At 40.7% G+C, this 18,649-nt stretch overlaps 1 protein-coding gene across 1 annotated transcript; it reads left to right on the plus strand.

The window, feature by feature from the left end:
* Nucleotides 1-963: 963 nt before the first annotated feature.
* On the plus strand, nucleotides 964-9,593 carry LOC148562425 (uncharacterized). The gene is made up of 2 exons (XM_088490886.1): nucleotides 964-1,036; nucleotides 8,425-9,593. The coding sequence occupies exons 1-2, from the start codon at nucleotides 964-966 to the stop codon at nucleotides 9,591-9,593; spliced, it is 1,242 nt and encodes a 413-aa protein (XP_088347012.1).
* The last annotated feature ends 9,056 nt before the right edge of the window (nucleotides 9,594-18,649 follow it).

An 18,649-nucleotide genomic window follows, 5' to 3' on the forward strand; every position in this document is an offset into this window, starting at 1 on the left:
TCAAACCTTAATTTATGAACAAAGAAAAATTAATCTAATTATTTCCAATTTACATTTAATTAGTACTTATTTGAAAATAATTTACTAGGTAGTAATTAAATAGTATTTCAAAGATAATTATTTCGTATTTAATTTGGCTTTAAATTATTATCCCACTTTATTATTTTTATTAATATTTTTACACTATGCAAATTCTAACTTTGCTCTATCCAAACCCTAATTTCTAATTCACTAATCCTAACCTAACTGCCTCACCGCCACTCACCTCTCTAACCCTACCCTTCACCCGGTACACACAAACACACCCACTGATACACAGAGATGGATTAAGAGAGGAAAGAAAGGGGAAACAGAATCGGGGAAGGAGAGAAGGGAGGGAGTGCTGAAGGAGTGAGGGAGAAGAGAAGAGGAAGGGGTCATGCCTTGTGCCTCGTCGCGCCGTCGCGTCACTGCCGAGCTGCGTCGTTTCTGCCGCTGCCTTCTCTAAGCACCATCGTCGAAGTCACTGGAGGGAGAAAAAGAGAGAGAGAGAGAGAGAGAGAGAGAGAGAGAGAGAGAGAGTGCTCGCGATGCAGAAGGAGAGGGAAGCCAGCGTCGCACGTTGATTCTGGTTTCGCCGCGCCATCTCGCCGTTGGGATCGCAACCATCATCACGTCGAAGCTGCGCGTTCATCCCTGGTTGTGCCGCCACCGAAGCTTCCCTCACCTCCGTCGACGCCAATCTGACCAGAAGAGAAGAGGGAGAATGACACGAGGAGAGACAGAATGCATGCAGAGAGAGAAGGTGTCGCGGGGTGGTTTTCGCTGTCATTTCTGCCGCCACTGCTCTCGCCGCCATCGCCGTCGGTAGAGCTCGCCACCACTAGCGGTGAACCGGCGTCGTATCCTTGTTGCCTAGTGCCACTGCTGCTCTGTTTCCACGTTTTTCCTTTGTTAAAGTAAGTACCCTCTGAGTTTTACACGATGTTAATATCTCAGGGATTGGGTTTCGGTTCTTGCATGCTATGTTTGATAGACTGTTGCTGTTGCAAGAATGGTCTGAGTTGACGCTGCTACTGCGAACTAAGGGTTTTAAAAGGAATTTTGTCGTATGGTTATGTCGCGGTCGAGGTAGGGTTTTTGGAGGCAATTTGGGTTTTTTGAGTTCCAACGAGTTGAGGTAGGGGATTTATTTTAAAATTTAACTGTTTTAATTTACGAATGCCAGTGAAGTTCAGTGAGAAACTACAAATAATTTATAAATGTCTTGTTTGATCAATTGATGAAAATTGACGAAATTAAGATTGTTAGTGATTGTGAATATGATTGAATGTGATGAAATTGTGTTGAGATTAATTTGTGGCTGTGTTTGAGGTTGTGATTGTTATTGGTTTTCTGATTATTTTAGAATTGCTGAAAATTCCGATTTTAGTTGATTATGTCAAGTTGGTTGCTATTGAGTTGTTCATTTGATGATACTCTGATGGTTGTTGATATTGGTTTATAACTAACTAGGTTTGGGTTTGAAAAGGGTTAAAGGATTTAAAGTTTGATTATTATATCAATTTTCTTGAAACCTGAATTTTAAGATAAAAATAGTAGTTTTAAAAATGAGCTAGTAATTTGATAATGAACGAAATTGTATGATGTTAAAGGCTGATTTTTGGGAAATTAATTATAAATTTTGACGTTGGACTGGGCTATTTTTAAAGAATGGTTGATGGAAGTTCTGAATTTTATCTGATGAAAGGATGTTAGTCATTAAACTAATTTATGATGAGATGATTATTGAGAATCTGTTGTTGTGATAATTGCTGGTAAAGGGCTGGTGAATTATTGAGAAAGAGGGAACCCGTAAGGGTGGTTAAGCCCGAATTAGAGAAAATACTGCCAAATTTTTCATAAAACTCTAGGACTTTATTTAAAGTATTATTTAAAAGAAAATCTAATTTAAGAATATTATTTGATTTCGATTTATTACGAAAAGAGTTTTGTTTTCAATTCGATTTATTAAGAAAAGTATAATATTTTAAACTCAATCTTTCGAGAAGGGATTTTGCTTTAAGTTATGTTTTGAGTTTGGTTTGATAAGAAAGAAAAGAAGAAGAACGAAAAGTAAAGGAAAGAGAGATAATTAAAGGAATCTCTGCCATAGGAGAGCAGAGAACAAAGATTAAAGGAATCTATTAATTAAAGGAATGTCTGCCACAGGAGAGCAAATGCGACTTTGTTTGGGCCTTAGTGCCAAATGTATAGTGGGGATTCCCACACACTGAGAACTGTTTTCCAGATGTAGGCTCATTGATTTGAAAGTCACACTGTATGCGGCCTAGCCGTAAGACTTATAAGCACACTGTATGCATCTGGAAAGCCATATCTGTGATTCGTGCCCGGGTAATGTCGGGAGCAGGTAGGCAACCGACACATGAGCTCATGGCCTGCTTAGGACAGACATACATCATAATGTTTGCGCATATGCATTTGATTGTGTTTGCTTGTATTACTTCTTTATGATTGTACTGTTGTCTTGTTGTGACTTGCTTGTATGTTAAATTAAATCTCCTTCTTGTGCTATTAGTTTGTGAATGTATTAAGGTGATTAAGAATTGACGTCGTGATTGAAAATTAATTATGTAGCTGAGAGATGGTTTATATGACTAGTTTTATAATTAAAATTTATTTTGAGTTTATAGATTTTAAAACAAGTAATTCATTAGCTAAAGTAAAACCAAGAGTATTTTCAAAAGGTTTGATAAAACTATAGTTTCCTTGAGTATGTTAATTATTCGCATTTTATTCATTACTTTTACGGCATTCCCATTCCCTATTGAGAACATGTGGTTTGTTCTCACCCCAAAATCTTCCACCCTTTCAGTGACACAGGTTCGAAGACTCAGTATGAGGTTGCGGATGAATAGTTGGATTTGTTTAAAAGTTAAGTTGTTGATAAACCCATATTTTATGATATATTTTGTGCTTAATCTGAGTGATTTATTCAATCCTTCACCCACTTATTCATATTAATTGCATGGTTTTACTTTCCCTTCCTTATTATGTGATGTATGTGAAAAACATGTTTCCTATGCTTAAAATTAATTATTTTGATTACCCTTTATTTCCATTCGATGCCGAGATTCGTGTGTTGAGTAGTTTCAATTCTTCTGAGGCAGGAATGACTTAAAGGATGGAAAGAAAACATACAAAATTGGAAGGAAAGCATAAAACGGAGTTTTTGAAGAAACTGGCAGCCATGCGATCGCATGGGTGATGCGGTCGCATGCCGGCGCGAAAAGACATTAACGCGGCCGCATGACTGACGCGACTGCACGCCTTGAGCGAAACGCATATGACGTGGACGCATGACTGACGCGACCGCGTGACAAGGAAAAAACTCCCAATGATGCGACCGCATGACCCACGCAGACGCGTGCAGAGGCCACGCACCAGAAATTGCAGAAAACGCTCATAGCGAATTCTGAAGCTCTTTTTGGCCCAAATCCAAGTCCAGAAGGCATAGACCAGAGGTTATGAAGTGGGGAAATGCATCCATTCAGGGAGTCTCCAATTAGTTAGTTTGCCATGATTTAGATTTAGTTTTGAGAGAGGTTCTCTCCTCTCTCTTTAGGATTAGGATTTAGAATTAGGATTTTATTCGCTTTCAGGATTATCTCTTTACCAGGTTCAATATTCCTTTTTATTATTTTCTCAATTTTATTTATGAATTCTTCCATGTTACAGATTACTCTTTGAATTAATGTTATTTGAGGTATTTCAGTTTACAATTGCTTTCTTTTATTTATGTTATTTTTATCCCCAATCTGAACACATTTTTATTCCAGTAGATTTACTTTCCCCCTTTTGGTCATGGTTAAGAAATCAGTAACTCAGGAGTTATCAAACTCAAACATGATTGATAATCGTTATCTTTGCTAATTGAATTGAACTTCAATAATCCCAATCTTTCCTTAGGGATTAACTAGGATTTGAGGATCTAACTAATTAGTCACTTGACCTTCCCTTGCTCTAGCAAAGGTTAACTAAGTGGAATTAAGATTCAATTTTCATCATCATTGATAAGGATAACTAGGATAGGACTTCTAATTTCTCATACCTTGCCAAAAGTGTGTTTTACAGTTATTTAATTATTTTACAGTCATTTACTTATTCTAATTGCAATTTAAATTACTTGTTCCTCATCTTAAAAACCCCAATTTACAATCTTCATAACCAGTAATAAGAACATACTTCCCTGCAGTTCCTTGAGAAGACGATCCGAGGTTTAAATACTTCGGTTATCAATTTATTTAGGGGTTTGTTACTTTTGACAACCAAAACGTTTGTACGAAGGGATTTCTGTTGGTTTAGAAACTATATCTACAATGCGACTTTTTTTATAAAATTCTTTACTGGCAAAAATTCTAACGTTCAAAATGGCGCCGTTGCCGGGGAACTGCAACTGTATGCCTTATTATTGGTTATTGTAAATATTTTTCTTTTACTCGTCTATATGTTTTTATTTTTCCCTTTTATTTTCATTAGTCACTATGAATTCTTACCCCTCTCGCTTTGAGTTTGGTTCTAATATTGTTGAAAGGAATAAAAGTTATAACAGGAACATGCATCAAGGTCAGAGCAATCAAAGATGGATGGAGCCAAGAGGATCTGATCAACCCTTTAGGCAGCAACACCCTCCAAGACATCATGGACAAAGACCATTCCACAGTGCATACCAAGGCAATAGACATGGTGGACAACTTCGTAGTTACCAACAAGCCCCACCCTATGCTTATAGGCCATCCTCTCAACACAACTTTGAACTACCACACTCACAAGCTCCTTTTCACCATTCACCACCATATGATCCTCATTTACCCTGATTCCAATCCAATTACTCCCAAACACCACCACTTCCCAATGTACCACGTCCAAATCCATCACCCCGAGAATCAGAAGTTCGCCTCAAGGGAACAGTAGATCAACTTCAAACAACCCTTCATCAACTGGAGCAAGCAATAAGTCAATTATCTTCTAGATGTTTGAACATTCAAGGGCCTCCCAGAGCCCCATGTGGACAATCTAATGAAGGGTGTAGCATGAAGGGGATATTAGAAACTCCAGTGGACAAGACAGAGCATGACTTCGTATTAGAACAAGTAGAGCAAGCTATCATTATACAAGAAGAAGAGTTGGTTGAAGACTTAGGAGACGCTGAACTTCCATGGGAATCCAGAGTTGTGGAGAACTCTGTCAAGGACGTTACAACTGATGCTAAGGAGGATAGTACACAACCCCCAGAGCAAGTCATTTATGAAGAACTAGACGGAATAATCCAAGAAGCAAGTTTCCTTGATGATGATAGTCACAAGTCAAGTTCTCCTAGTAATGAACTTGCATCCGCAAGTGAATTCTCTGAGATCGAAGAATCTTCCCCAAGTGAATACGAAGATGACGCGGAGGTAGATTTCTCTCAACCTCCCGTTTATGACTTAAGTGACGAGGAAGACATAGAAGGCTTTGATAAGGACATGGATGCATTTGAAGAAGTCTGCATGGAAGTGAAGCAATTCACAGAAGAGCACAAGGGAGTAGAGCTCACAGAACCACTGGAAACACCTATCCCAAAGGCCATTACCACCCAATACAAGCTTCAAGTGGGTATAATCCTTAACCTTTAGCTTTATTTTTCCGCTTGAATATGGTTTGCTTGAAACAGATGGCCAGCTTAGAGCTCTCTGCGGCTTTAAGAGTAAAAGGGAAATGGCTCGTACTCAGAGCTAGTGCACAAGGTTCAGTAAGGTTCCACGCTTCAACTTGAAATGCACGGATTGGCATCATAATCAATCGAATGGATCTCGGAAAACGTTTGGTTATCTTGGTGAGAATCTAATTTCTAAACCGCCCGGATGGAAAAATATAGATCAAGACGAAGGCGGATTTAAAAGCCAAGTTTGGGATCCTGGAATCTATTCTGACACTCGTCATCCTGGGAGCCTGAGAATCTATTTGAAGCTGCTCAGAAGCTTTACATGCCTAGTTTGGGACCCCGGAGGCTATTGGCATTCCAAGCATTGGTGGAGATTCCTGGATGAGTTCAAGCACAAGCCACCATAACAGAAAGCTCATCCAATGTCCAACTTAAGGACTTTAACTAAAAGTGCTAGGTGGGAGACAACCCACCATGGTATGATCGTTCCTTTTTCAATTTTAATTTTATTTCGTTTTGTTTATTTTTGAGTTTTATTTTATTTTATTTCATTGAACCTGGAATCATGCATAACATTCATATTAAGCATTGCATTCTGCATACTGCAAAAAAAAAGGTGTGCGACGTGACCGCATCATTCATGCGATCGCGTCAAGTTGCGAAAACACTCCCCACGCGTCTGCGTCATTCACGTGGCCGCGTGATCTGAAGATCGGCGTAAACATCCAACGTCCAGAAAGTTAAGCTGGAATCGTGCGGCTACTGTGCGTTTCGCGCAAAACGACCCACGCGGTCGCGTCCCTGATGCGATCGTGTCACTTGCACAACATCAATCCCACGCGACAGCGTGAGCGACGCGATCGCGTCGCATGGATTGCACAACACCCCAAAAGGAGACTGAGAGTTGCGCTGAAACGATGCTGGAATTGTGCGTTTAGCACAATTTCCAGCGACGCGATCGCATGCCTCAGGCGATCGCGTCATTTACTCCTCGATCCATTCCATGCGACCGCGTGTCCCACGCGATCACGTCAACCACCATTTCAGCCCAACAACGCGACCGCGTTCCCCACGCGATCGCGTGGATTCAAATTTCATAACCCCCCTGTCACACGAACCCTACCATTCGCACCCCCCCAAACCCTTCTCCTTCCTCTCTTCTTCTCCAACCACCCATCCACCATCACCGACTGCCGCCAACCCGCCGACCACCCAGACCCCGTCGCCACGCCACCCCCTTTCTCCTTCCCCTTCTTTCTTCTTCTTCCTTCTCCTTTCTCCCTCCACCGCCACTGCCCCCCTCTGCGATCACCACCCCACCGCGCCGCCGTCACCGCCGCGTCCCCATCCGCCACCCACCCTTCCCGAAGCCCCTGCCCCCGAACAGCAGCCACCGCCTCCGCCACCCTCCTCCGCCGCGCCAGACGCCACCGCCACCATCTCCCAGCCACCTCTCTGCCCCACTCTCCTTAATTTGCCTACCAGGTTCCGACGAATGCCACCCTTCTATCCATTCGTAGTTAATTCATTTTTTTCTGTTTATGTTCATATTTAGGCTAGTTAGATATGCATGTTGTAGTGGATTTTAGGTTGTTAGGTAGCCTAGGATGTGGTTAGTGGATTTAGGCCTGTTTAATCGCGCTGTTCGTGTTTCTTGTTTTATCAATTCGCAATTCTGCTGTTGCTGTGATGTTCGTATTGTTCATATGATGAAATTTACTGTTTCATGCTGCTCTTTACACTATTTTTTCATGTTCAAATTCCCTATATGTAATTACAGCTGTATTTTTAATTCATATGAACTATTCTGATTGCTGTTTATTTTCCGGGACAATCCAATTTTAGCCGGAATGCTGCCCAAATTTTTATAAACTATTTTTGACTTTCATTCATGTTTTGGTTTTGGCTATTTAAACTCTGCTTTACTCTGCTTTTACCAAAACAATTAATGAATGCCAGGGCAAGCTTTCCTATTCTCTTTGATTTTCTGGTTAATAATATACATTTTTGATCATTAGATTCCAATTTTTGCTATTTCTATATCTATCTGAATCATCATCAACCTAATTTCCTTGTTTGGATATGAGTTACCTATATATTCTCATTGTGAATGCCGGTTACTTGGAATATGATCATTATGCCACTTTCCTTAAACCACTTTTTACTAACTCCCTAATTTTAACTTCCTAAACTCTTTTTCAATTCTAACCAACCTAACCTTTCACAACATCTCTTCTGGTTTTTCACTTTCTTTTAACCTTCTAACCAAGGCATAATGTTAATTTTCCTAATTAACATGACTTCCATTACATTTTGAATTGTGAATTCTTCTTTTCGGACTTTTAACTCCTATACAATCCTTAATACACATTTACTTAACTTATTTTCATTATCCTATTGCTCCTTTGCCACTTTGTGTTTCTTTTGATTATTTGCCTATTTGTTTTCCCTGTTTTTATTATATCCTGGTTTTCTGTTTTTCAGGATGTCTGCCAGCCAAAGAAAAGAAAAAGCAAAGGCTACTACTGGCAAACGTAAAAGAGGAGAATTCTCTATGTCCATAATGGATATCATGCACGATGAGTCCTAGCAGGAGAAAAACTTTACCCATTAGGAGAAGGCCGACCAGCTACTCCCTGCTACTGATCCAGCAAAGTTTGCAAACTGATACTGTGAGCTAAAGTATCCAGTGTTTGCAACCTCCAGGAACCTGTACCTGGAGAGGACTTTGAAAATCCCAGAAGAACTCCAGCAATACACCTATGAGAAAATCAAACAAAGAGGCTGGTTCTTCCTGGAAAGAAACCTGACTGAGGTCAATGCATCTTGGGTAAGGGAATTCTACTGCAATTACTTCAAAACTTCCCTAGATGCAGTGAACCTAGGAGGGAAGCAGATTCTGGTCACCGAAGAGGCCATAGAGGATGTTCTGAAGCTTCTGCCTAAATCTGATCAGCTGGATGGTTATCAAAATGCTGAGGAGGATATGCGCTTTATGAAGTTTGATTGGGATGCAGTCAAGGCCAGGATAGCCCTTGACCCGACCGTTCCATGGATCATGGGTCAAAACACCACCATGCCTAAGGGAATCAAGCGGATTTACTTAAATGATAAGGCTCGGCTATGGCACCAGATTCTGAGCAATTTTGTCATGCCGAGTACCCATGAGACAGAGATACCTGCCACTATGATCACCCTCCTATGGTGTGTGATAGAGGGTAAGGACCTGTACCTGCCACGCTTTATCCGGTACCACATGGCCAGGGTCCACGTCCGAGGCACTCTTCCCTTTCCTTATCTGATTACACAGCTAGGCCGTCGAGCTGACGTGCCTTGGGAGGATGCTGATGAAAAGCCACCTGCTGCAGAATGCAAGAAGATTATCCCTCACAGCAGGAACTTTCTGGCTTTGGGCTACAGACCTCCATTCTTCACTGCTACTGATGAGACAGTCACACCATCTGCCAGCCCCTCTTCTTCCACAGCTACCCCAACTACCCCTGCCACCACCACTGCACCTCCACCTGCCTCAGAGCCAGTTTATCACCTAGTGCACCGCCTGTTTCGGCAGCTTGACCAGATGGAGCGTCGCAACAAGCGACGCTATGAGCACCTGAAGCTGATGATACGATCTGGCGACATCCTCTCCGAGCCTGACACACCATCCGAGCCATCTGAGGAGGAGGCAGATGATCACGAGGCAGAGACCCATCCACAGAGCGAGGCTGCACCGGCAGGCACAGAGCAGGCTGCATCACATCAGGAGGCTCTGCCTCAGATTCAGGCTGTAGACCTCGAGATCCCTATCCAGTTAGCACCTCCTCTACAACAGGCAGATCCTCAGACCACCACCACAGAGACTCCAGCTACCCACCCTTCTAGTGATGACACCCTTTCACACCCTGCTTGAGTGAGCATCAGGGACGATGCTTCATTTTAAGTGTGGGGAGGTCGCCATTTATGGCGTATTTTTTTTGGTGAACCACTATAGACTCTTTCATTTTATTTTGCTATTTTTCTGTATTTTTTTCTTTATTTTTATCTTTATTTTCTCAGTACTTATACATTACTATTTTCATGTATTTCTACTCTATTTCTGCATTTTGCATTTTTAGTTCATATTTTAGCCATTTAGTTTAGTTGCAATTCCAACTTATTAGTTATAGAAATTGTGGATTAATTAGTATAGTTTACCCTTTTTAGCATAAGATAGCTTAGTTTATATTGAAAATATAAAAAGGAAGTAAACTAGGAACTTGAACATAATAGAAACAATCCACACACCTTGTGTATATAGCATTATATGTTAGTTAGTTAACAATATTTCATCAAGGAGAAACACTAGAACTTTAAAGCCACCTTAAGTTTTACATTGAGAATAATGGGAACTTTTAATTTTACTTGCATGACATACATAATTGATAAATAATTTTTGAGCTAGAGAATACACAGCCTGTGAGTTTTGAGCTTAATTGTATGGTTACATTCAAACCATAAATTTTATTCCTGTGTGTTCCGTCCTTCTTATTTATTCTAGTGTTCTTTACTTTGTTTTAATTTATATGTCCGATTATAGAATAGAAATACATACCAAGAGAGTGATTGATGCCATTGTTTAATTTTAGCTCACTTATCCCAAATTAGCCTACCTTTTACATCACTCTTGTTAACCCCCTTGAGCCTTTAAACCCCCTCTTATTCTATAAACCACAATACTAGCCTTAAGCAGAAAAATAAAATCCCAAGTTAAATCCTGAGTTAGCTTAGGATAGAAAGTGTGTAATTGTTTAAGTATGGGAAACCTATTGGGAACATGGATGATAAAAACAAAAGGTAGAAAAGTTGAAAAGAATAAAATTATTCAAATAAAAATTTTGGGAAGCATGCTCATGTAAAATCAAATAATTGAATTACCATGTGCAATAAAAAAAATGTTATTTTTCAGTATTTGAATAAAGGGGATACAAAAGAATTCTCCAAATGCAAAATAAATGCACATGGGACGAAAGTTAAAGTATGAGCATGTAACATCGAAAGTGGGAGAAAGTGGGAAAATAGGTAAAGAAGTTTTGCTTTACAAAGTATGTATGTTAGGTGAGATCTTAGACTAATCAATGATTCACTTAATTAGCTCACTTAGCCTTATACATATACCTTTACCTTTACCTTGGCCCCGTTACAACCGTAATTAAAGACCTCATGACTTTTGTATGCCGATATTCTATAATTGTTGATTGGTTAGATGAAGGACAAAGTTATAGAAAGGAAGGATAAAAAGAAGAATAGAGTGATTAACCCAATAAACACTGAGTGACTAGAGAGTAAACACAAAATCCAGTGAGGGTTCAATAGCTCATTAACATATACCTCTGCTTAAATTATAAATTGTCTTGCAAGTTTATAAAATGTTTTTCTCTCTCATCTCAATTGTAAAGGCACTTTATCACTATCTAAGGCTTGGCTATATATATGACTCCTTGGGAATGTGAATTAATTCAACTACATGTAAGCTTTATATACAAGTGAATAACAATTAAGAATTGCATGATGCATGTAGGTAGTTGCATTTAGAGTAGATTGCATTGCATGAGATTCCACCACTTTAACCTTAACTTACTCTTTATCTTGGACTTAGCATGAGGACATGCTATTGTTTAAGTGTGGGGAGGTTGATAAAACCATTTTTTATGATATATTTTGTGCTTAATCTGAGTGATTTATTCAATCCTTCACCCACTTATTCATATTAATTGCATGGTTTTACTTTCCCTTCCTTATTATGTGATGTATGTGAATAACATGTTTCCTATGCTTAAAATTAATTATTTTGATTACCCTTTATTTCCATTCGATGCCGTGATTCGTATGTTGAGTAGTTTTAGATCTTCTAAGGCAGGAATGACTTAAACGATGGAAAGGAAATATACAAAATTGGAAGGAAAGCATAAAACGGAGTTTTTGAAGAAACAGGCAGCCACGCGATCGCATCGGTGATGCGGTCGCATGCCAGCGCGAAAAGACATTAACGCGGCCGCATGACTGACGCGACCGCGCGCCTTGAGCGAAACGCATATGACGCGGACGCATGACTGACGCGACCGCGTGACAAGGAAAAAAACTCCCAATGACGCGACCGCGTGACCCACGAGGACGCGTGACAGAGGCCACGCACCAGAAATTGCAGAAAACGCTCATAGCGAATTCTGAAGCCCTTTTTGGCCCAAATCCAAGTCCAAAAGGCATAGACCAGAGGTTATGAAGTGGGGGAATGCATCCATTCAAGGAGTCTCCAGTAAGTTAGTTTGCCATGATTTAGATTTAGTTTTGAGAGAGGTTCTCTCCTCTCTCTTTAGGATTAGGATTTAGAATTAGGATTTTATTCGCTTTCAGGATTATCTCTTTACCAGGTTCAATATTCCTTTTTATTATCTTCTCAATTTTATTTATGAATTCTTCCATGTTATAGATTACTCTTTGAATTAATGTTATTTGAGGTATTTCAGTTTACAATTGCTTTCTTTTATTTATGTTATTTTTATCCCCAATCTGAAGACATTTTTATTCCAGTAGATTTACTTTCCCCCTTTTGGTCTTGGTTAAGAAATCAGTAACTCAGGAGTTATCAAACTCAAACATGATTGATAATCATTATCTTTGCTAATTGAATTAAACTTCAATAATCCTAATCTTTCCTTAGGGATTAAGTAGGATTTGAGGATCTAACTAATTAGTCACTTGACCTTCCTTTGCTCTAGCAAAGGTTAACTAAGTGGAATTAAGATTCAATTTTCATCATCATTGATAAGGATAACTAGGATAGGACTTCTAATTTCTCATACCTTGCCAAAAGTGTGTTTTACAGTTATTTAATTATTTTACAGTCATTTACTTATTCTAATTGTAATTTAAATTACTTGTTCCTCATCTTAAAAACCCCAATTTACAATCTTCATAACCAGTAATAAGAACATACTTCCCTGTAGTTCCTTGAGAAGACGACCCGAGGTTTAATTACTTCGGTTATCAATTTATTTAGGGGTTTGTTACTTTTGACAACCAAAACGTTTGTACGAAGGAATTTCTGTTGGTTTAGAGACTATATCTACAACACAACTATTTTTATAAAATTCTTTACTAGCAAAAATTCTAACGTTCAAAATGGCGCCGTTGCCGGGGAACTGCAACTGTATGCCTTATTATTGGTTATTGTAAATATTTTTCTTTTACTCGTCTATTTGTTTTTATTTTTCCCTATTATTTTCATTAGTCATTATGAATTCTTACCCCTCTCGCTTTGAGTTTGGTTCTAATATTGTTGAAAGGAATGAAAGTTATAATAGGAACATGCATTAAGGTCAGAGCAATCAAAGATGGATGGAGCCAAGAGGATCTGATCAACCCTTTAGGCAGCAACACCCTCCAAGACATCATGGACAAAGACCATTCCACAGTGCATACCAAGGCAATAGACATGGTGGACAACCTCGTAGTTACCAACAAGCCCCACCCTATGCTTATAGGCCATCCTCTCAACACAACTTTGAACTACCACACTCACAAGCTCCTTTTCACCATTCGCCACCATATGATCCTCATTTACCCCGATTCCAATCCAATTACTCCCAAACACCACCACTTCCCAATGTACCACGTCCAAATCCATCACCTCGAGAATCAAAAGTTCGCCTCAAGGGAATAGTAGATCAACTTCAAACAACCCTTCATCAACTGAAGCAAGCAATAAGTCAATTATCTTCTAGATGTTTGAACATTCAAGGGCCTCCCAGAGCCCCATGTGGACAATCTAATGAAGGGCGTAGCATGAAGGAGATATTAGAAACTCCAGTGGACAAGACAGAGCATGACTTCGTATTAGAACAAGTTGAGCAAGCTGTCATTATACAAGAAGAAGAGTTGGTTGAAGACTTAGGAGACGCTGAACTTCCATGGGAATCCAGAGTTGTGGAGAACTCTGTCAAGGACGTTACAACTGATGCTAAGGAGGATAGTACACAACCCCCAGAGCAAGTCTTTTATGAAGAACTAGATAGAATAATCCAAGAAGCAAGTTTCCTTGATGATGATAGTCACAAGTCAAGTTCTCCTAGTAATGAACTTGCATCCGCAAGTGAATTCTCTGAGATCGAAGAATCTTTCCCAAGTGAATACGAAGATGACGCGGAGGTAGATTTATTTCAACCTCCCGTTTATGACTTAAGTGACGAGGAAGACATAGAAGGCTTTGATCAGGACATGGATGCATTTGAAGAAGTCTGCATGAAAGTGGAAAAATTCACAGAAGAGCACAAGGGAGTAGAGCTCACAGAACCACTGGAAACACCTATCCCAAGGCCATTACCACCCTATACAAACTTCAAGTGGATACAATCCTTAACCTTTAGCTTTATTTTTCCACTTGAATATGGTTTGCTTGAAACAGATGGCCAGCTTAGAGCTCTCTGCGACTTTAAGAGTAAAAGGGAAATGGCTCGTACTCAGAGCTGGTGCACAAGGTTCAGTAAGGTTCCACGCTTCAACTTGAAATGCACGGATTGGCATCATAATCAATCGAATGGATCTCGAAAAACGTTTGGTTATCTTGGTGAGAATCTAATTTCTAAACCGCCCGGATGGAAAAATATGGATCAAGACGAAGGCGGATTTAAAAGCCAAGTTTGGGATCCTGGAATCTATTTTGACACTCGTCACCCCGGGAACCTGAGAATCTATTTGAAGCTGCTCAGAAGCTTTACATGCCTAGTTTAGGACCCCGGAGGCTATTGGCATTCCAAGCATTGGTGGAGATTCCTGGATGAGTTCAAGCACAAGCCACCATAACAGAAAGCTCATCCAATGTCCAACTTAAGGACTTTAACTAAAAGTGCTAGGTGGGAGACAACCCACCATGGTATGATCGTTCCTTTTTCAATTTTAGTTTTATTTCGTTTTGTTTATTTTTGAGTTTTATTTTATTTTATTTCATTGAACATGGAATCATGCATAACATTCATATTAAGCATTGCATTATGCATACTGCAAAAAAAAAAGGTGTGCGACGCGACCGCATCATTCATGCGATCGCGTCAAGTTGCGAAAACACTCCCCACGCGTCCGCATCATTCACGCGGCCGCGTGATCTGGAGATCAGCGTAAACATCCAACGTCCAGAAAGTTAAGCTGGAATCGTGTGGCTACTGTGTGTTTCGCACAAAACGACCCACGCGGTCGCGTCCCTGACGCGATTGTGTCACTTGCACAACATCAATCCCATGCAACAGCGTGAGCGACACGATCGCGTCGCATGGATTGCACAACATCCCAAAAGGAGACAGAGAGTTGCGCTGAAACGATGCTGGAATCGTGCGTTTAGCACAATTTCCAGCGACGCGATCGCATGCCTCAGGCGATCGCGTCATTCACTCCTCGATCCATTCCATGCGACCGCGTGTCCCACGCGATCGCGTCAACCACCATTTCAGCCCAACAACGCGACTGCGTTCCCCACGCGATCGCGTGGATTCAAATTTCATAACCCCCCAGTCACGCGAACCCTACCATTCGCACCCCCCCTAAACCCTTCTCCTTCCTCTCTTCTTCTCCAACCACCCAGCCACCATCACCGACCGCCGCCAATCCGCCGACCATCCAGACCCCGTCGCCACGCCACCCCCCTTTCCCCTTCCCATTCTTTCTTCTTCTTCCTTCTCCTTTCTCCCTCCACCGCCACTATCCCCCTCTGCGATCACCACCCACCCTTTCCCCTTACCCCCATTACCCTTCCCGAAGCCCTTGTCCCCGAACAGCAGCCACCACCTCCGCCACCCTCCTCCGCCGCACCAGACGCCACCGCCACCATCTCTCAGCCACCTCTCTGCCCCACTCTCCTTAATTCGCCTACCAGGTTCCGACGAATGCCACCCTTCTATCCATTCGTAGTTAATTCATTTTTTTCTGTTTATGTTCATATTTAGGCTAGTTAGATATGCATATTGTAGTGGATTTTAGGTTGTTAGGTAGCCTAGGATGTGGTTAGTGGATTTAGGCCTGCTTAATCGCGCTGTTCGTGTTTCTTGTTTTATCAATTTGCAATTCTGCTGTTGCTGTGATTTTCGTATTGTTCATATGCTGAAATTTACTATTTCATGCTGCTCTTTACACCACTTTTTCATGTTCATATTCCCTATATGTAATTACAGCTGTATTTTTAATTCATATGAACTATTCTGATTGCTGTTTATTTTCCGGGACAATCCAATTTTAGCCAGAATACTGCCCAAATTTTTATAAACTATTTTTGACTTTCATTCATGTTTTGGTTTTGGCTATTTAAACTCTGCTTTACTCTGCTTTTACCAAAACAATTAATGAATGCCGGGGCAAGCTTTCCTATTCTCTTTAATTTTCTGGTTCATAATCTATATTTTTGATGATTAGATTCCAATTTTTGCTATTTCTATATCTATCTGAATCATCATCAACCTAATTTCCTTGTTTGGATATGAGTTACCTATATCTTCTCATTGTGAATGCTGGTTACTTGGAATATGATCATTATGCCACTTTTCTTAAACCACTTTTTACTAACTCCCTAATTTTAACTTCCTAAACTCTTTTTCAATTCTAACCAACCTAACCTTTCACAACATCTCTTCTGGTTTTTCACTTTCTTTTAACCTTCTAACCAAGGCATAATGTTAATTTTCCTAATTAACATGACTTCCATTACATTTTGGATGGTGAATTCTTCTTTTCGGACTTTTAACTCCTATACAATCTTTAATGCACATTTACTTAACTCATTTTCATTATCCTATTGCTCCTTTGCCACTTTGTGTTTCTTTTGATTATTTGCCTATTTGTTTTTCCTGTTTTTATTATATCCTGGTTTTCTATTTTTCAGGATGTCTACCAGCCAAAGAAAAGGAAAAGCAAAGGCTACTACTAGCAAACGTAAAAGAGGAGAATCCTCTATGTCCATCATGGATATCATGCACGATGACTCCTGGCAGGAGAAAAACTTTACCTCGTAGGAGAAGGCCGACCAGCTACTCCCTGCTACTGATCCAGCAAAGTTTGCAAACCGATACTGTGAGCTGAAGTATCTGGTGTTTGCAACCTCCAGGAACCTGTACCTGGAGAGGACTTTGAAAATCCCAGAAGAACTCCAGCAATACACCTCTGAGCAAATCAAACAAAGAGGCTGGTTCTTCCTGGAAAGAAACCTGACTGAGGTCAATGCATCTTGGGTAAGGGAATTCTACTGCAATTACTTCAAAACTTCCCTAGATGCAGTGAACCTAAAAGGGAAGCAGATTCTGGTCACTGAAGAGGCCATAGAGGATGTTCTAAAGCTTCTGCCTAAATCTGATCAGCTGGATGGTTATCAAAATGCTGAGGAGGATATGTGCTTCATGAAGTTTGATTGGGATGCAGTCAAGGCCAGGATAGCCCTTGACCCGACCGTTCCATGGATCATGGGTCAGAACACCACCATGCCAAAGGGAATCAAGCGGATTTACTTAAATGATGAGGCTCGGCTATGGCACCAGATCCTGAGCAATTTTGTCATGCCGAGTACCCATGAGACATAGATACCTGCCGCTATGATCACCCTCCTATGGTGTGTGATAGAGGGTAAGGACTTGTACCTGCCACGCTTTATCCGGTACCACATGGCCAGGGTCCACGTCCGAGGCACTCTTCCCTTTCCTTATCTGATTACACAGCTAGGCCGTCGAGTTGACGTGCCTTGGGAGGATGCTGATGAAAAGCCACCTACTGCAGAATGCAAGAAGATTATCCCTCACAGCAGGAACTTTCTGGCTTTGGGCTACAGACCTTCATTCCTCACTGCTACTGATGAGACAGTCACACCATCTGCCAGCCCCTCTTCTTCCACAGCTACCCCAGCTACCCCTGCCACCACCACTGCACCTCCACCTGCCTCAGAGCCAATTTATCACCTAGTGCACTGCTTGTTTCGGCAGCTTGACCAGATGGAGCGTCGCCACAAGCGACACTATGAGCACCTGAAGCTGATGATACGATCTGGCGACATCCCCTCCGAGCCTGACACACCATCCGAGCCATCTGAGGAGGAGGCGGATGATCACGAGGCAGAGACCCATCCACAGAGCGAGGCTGCGCTGCAGGGACAGAGCAGGCCGCATCACATCAGGAGGCTCCGCTTCAGATTCAGGTTGTAGACCCCGAGATCCCTATCCAGTCAGCACCTCCTCTGCAACAGGCAGATCCTCAGACCACCACCACAGAGACTCCAGCTACCCACCCTTCTAGTGATGACACCCCTTCACACCCTGCTTGAGTGAGCATCAGGGACGATGCTTCATTTTAAGTGTGGGGAGGTCGCCATCTCTGGCGTATTTTTTTTGGTGAACCACTACAGACTCTTTCATTTTATTTTGCTATTTTTCTGTATTTTTCTCTTTATTTTTATCTTTATTTTCTCAGTACTTATACATTGCTATTTTCATGTATTTCTACTCTATTTCTGCATTTTGTATTTTTAGTTCGTATTTTAGCCATTTAGTTTAGTTGCAATTCTAACTTATTAGTTATAAAAATTGTGGATTAATTAGTATAGTTTACCCTTTTTAGCATAAGATAGCTTAGTTTATATTGAAAATATAAAAAGGAAGTAAACTAGGAACTTGAACATAATAGAAACAATCCACACACCTTGTGTATATAGCATTACATGTTAGTTAGTTAACAACATTTCATCAAGGAGAAACACTAGAACTTTAAAGCCACCTTAAGTTTTACATTGAGAATAATGGGAACTTTTAATTTTACTTGCATGACATACATAATTGATAAATGATTTTTGAGCTAGAGAATACACGGCCTATGAGTTTTGAGCTTAATTGTATGGTTACATTCAAACCATAAATTTTATTCCTGTGTGTTCCGCCCTTCTTATTTATTCTGGTGTTCTTTACTTTG

Source organism: Arachis ipaensis, chromosome B6 (assembly GCF_059453495.1).
Source record: "Arachis ipaensis isolate K30076 ecotype BB chromosome B6, ASM5945349v1, whole genome shotgun sequence".
Taxonomy (NCBI): Eukaryota; Viridiplantae; Streptophyta; class Magnoliopsida; order Fabales; family Fabaceae; genus Arachis; species Arachis ipaensis.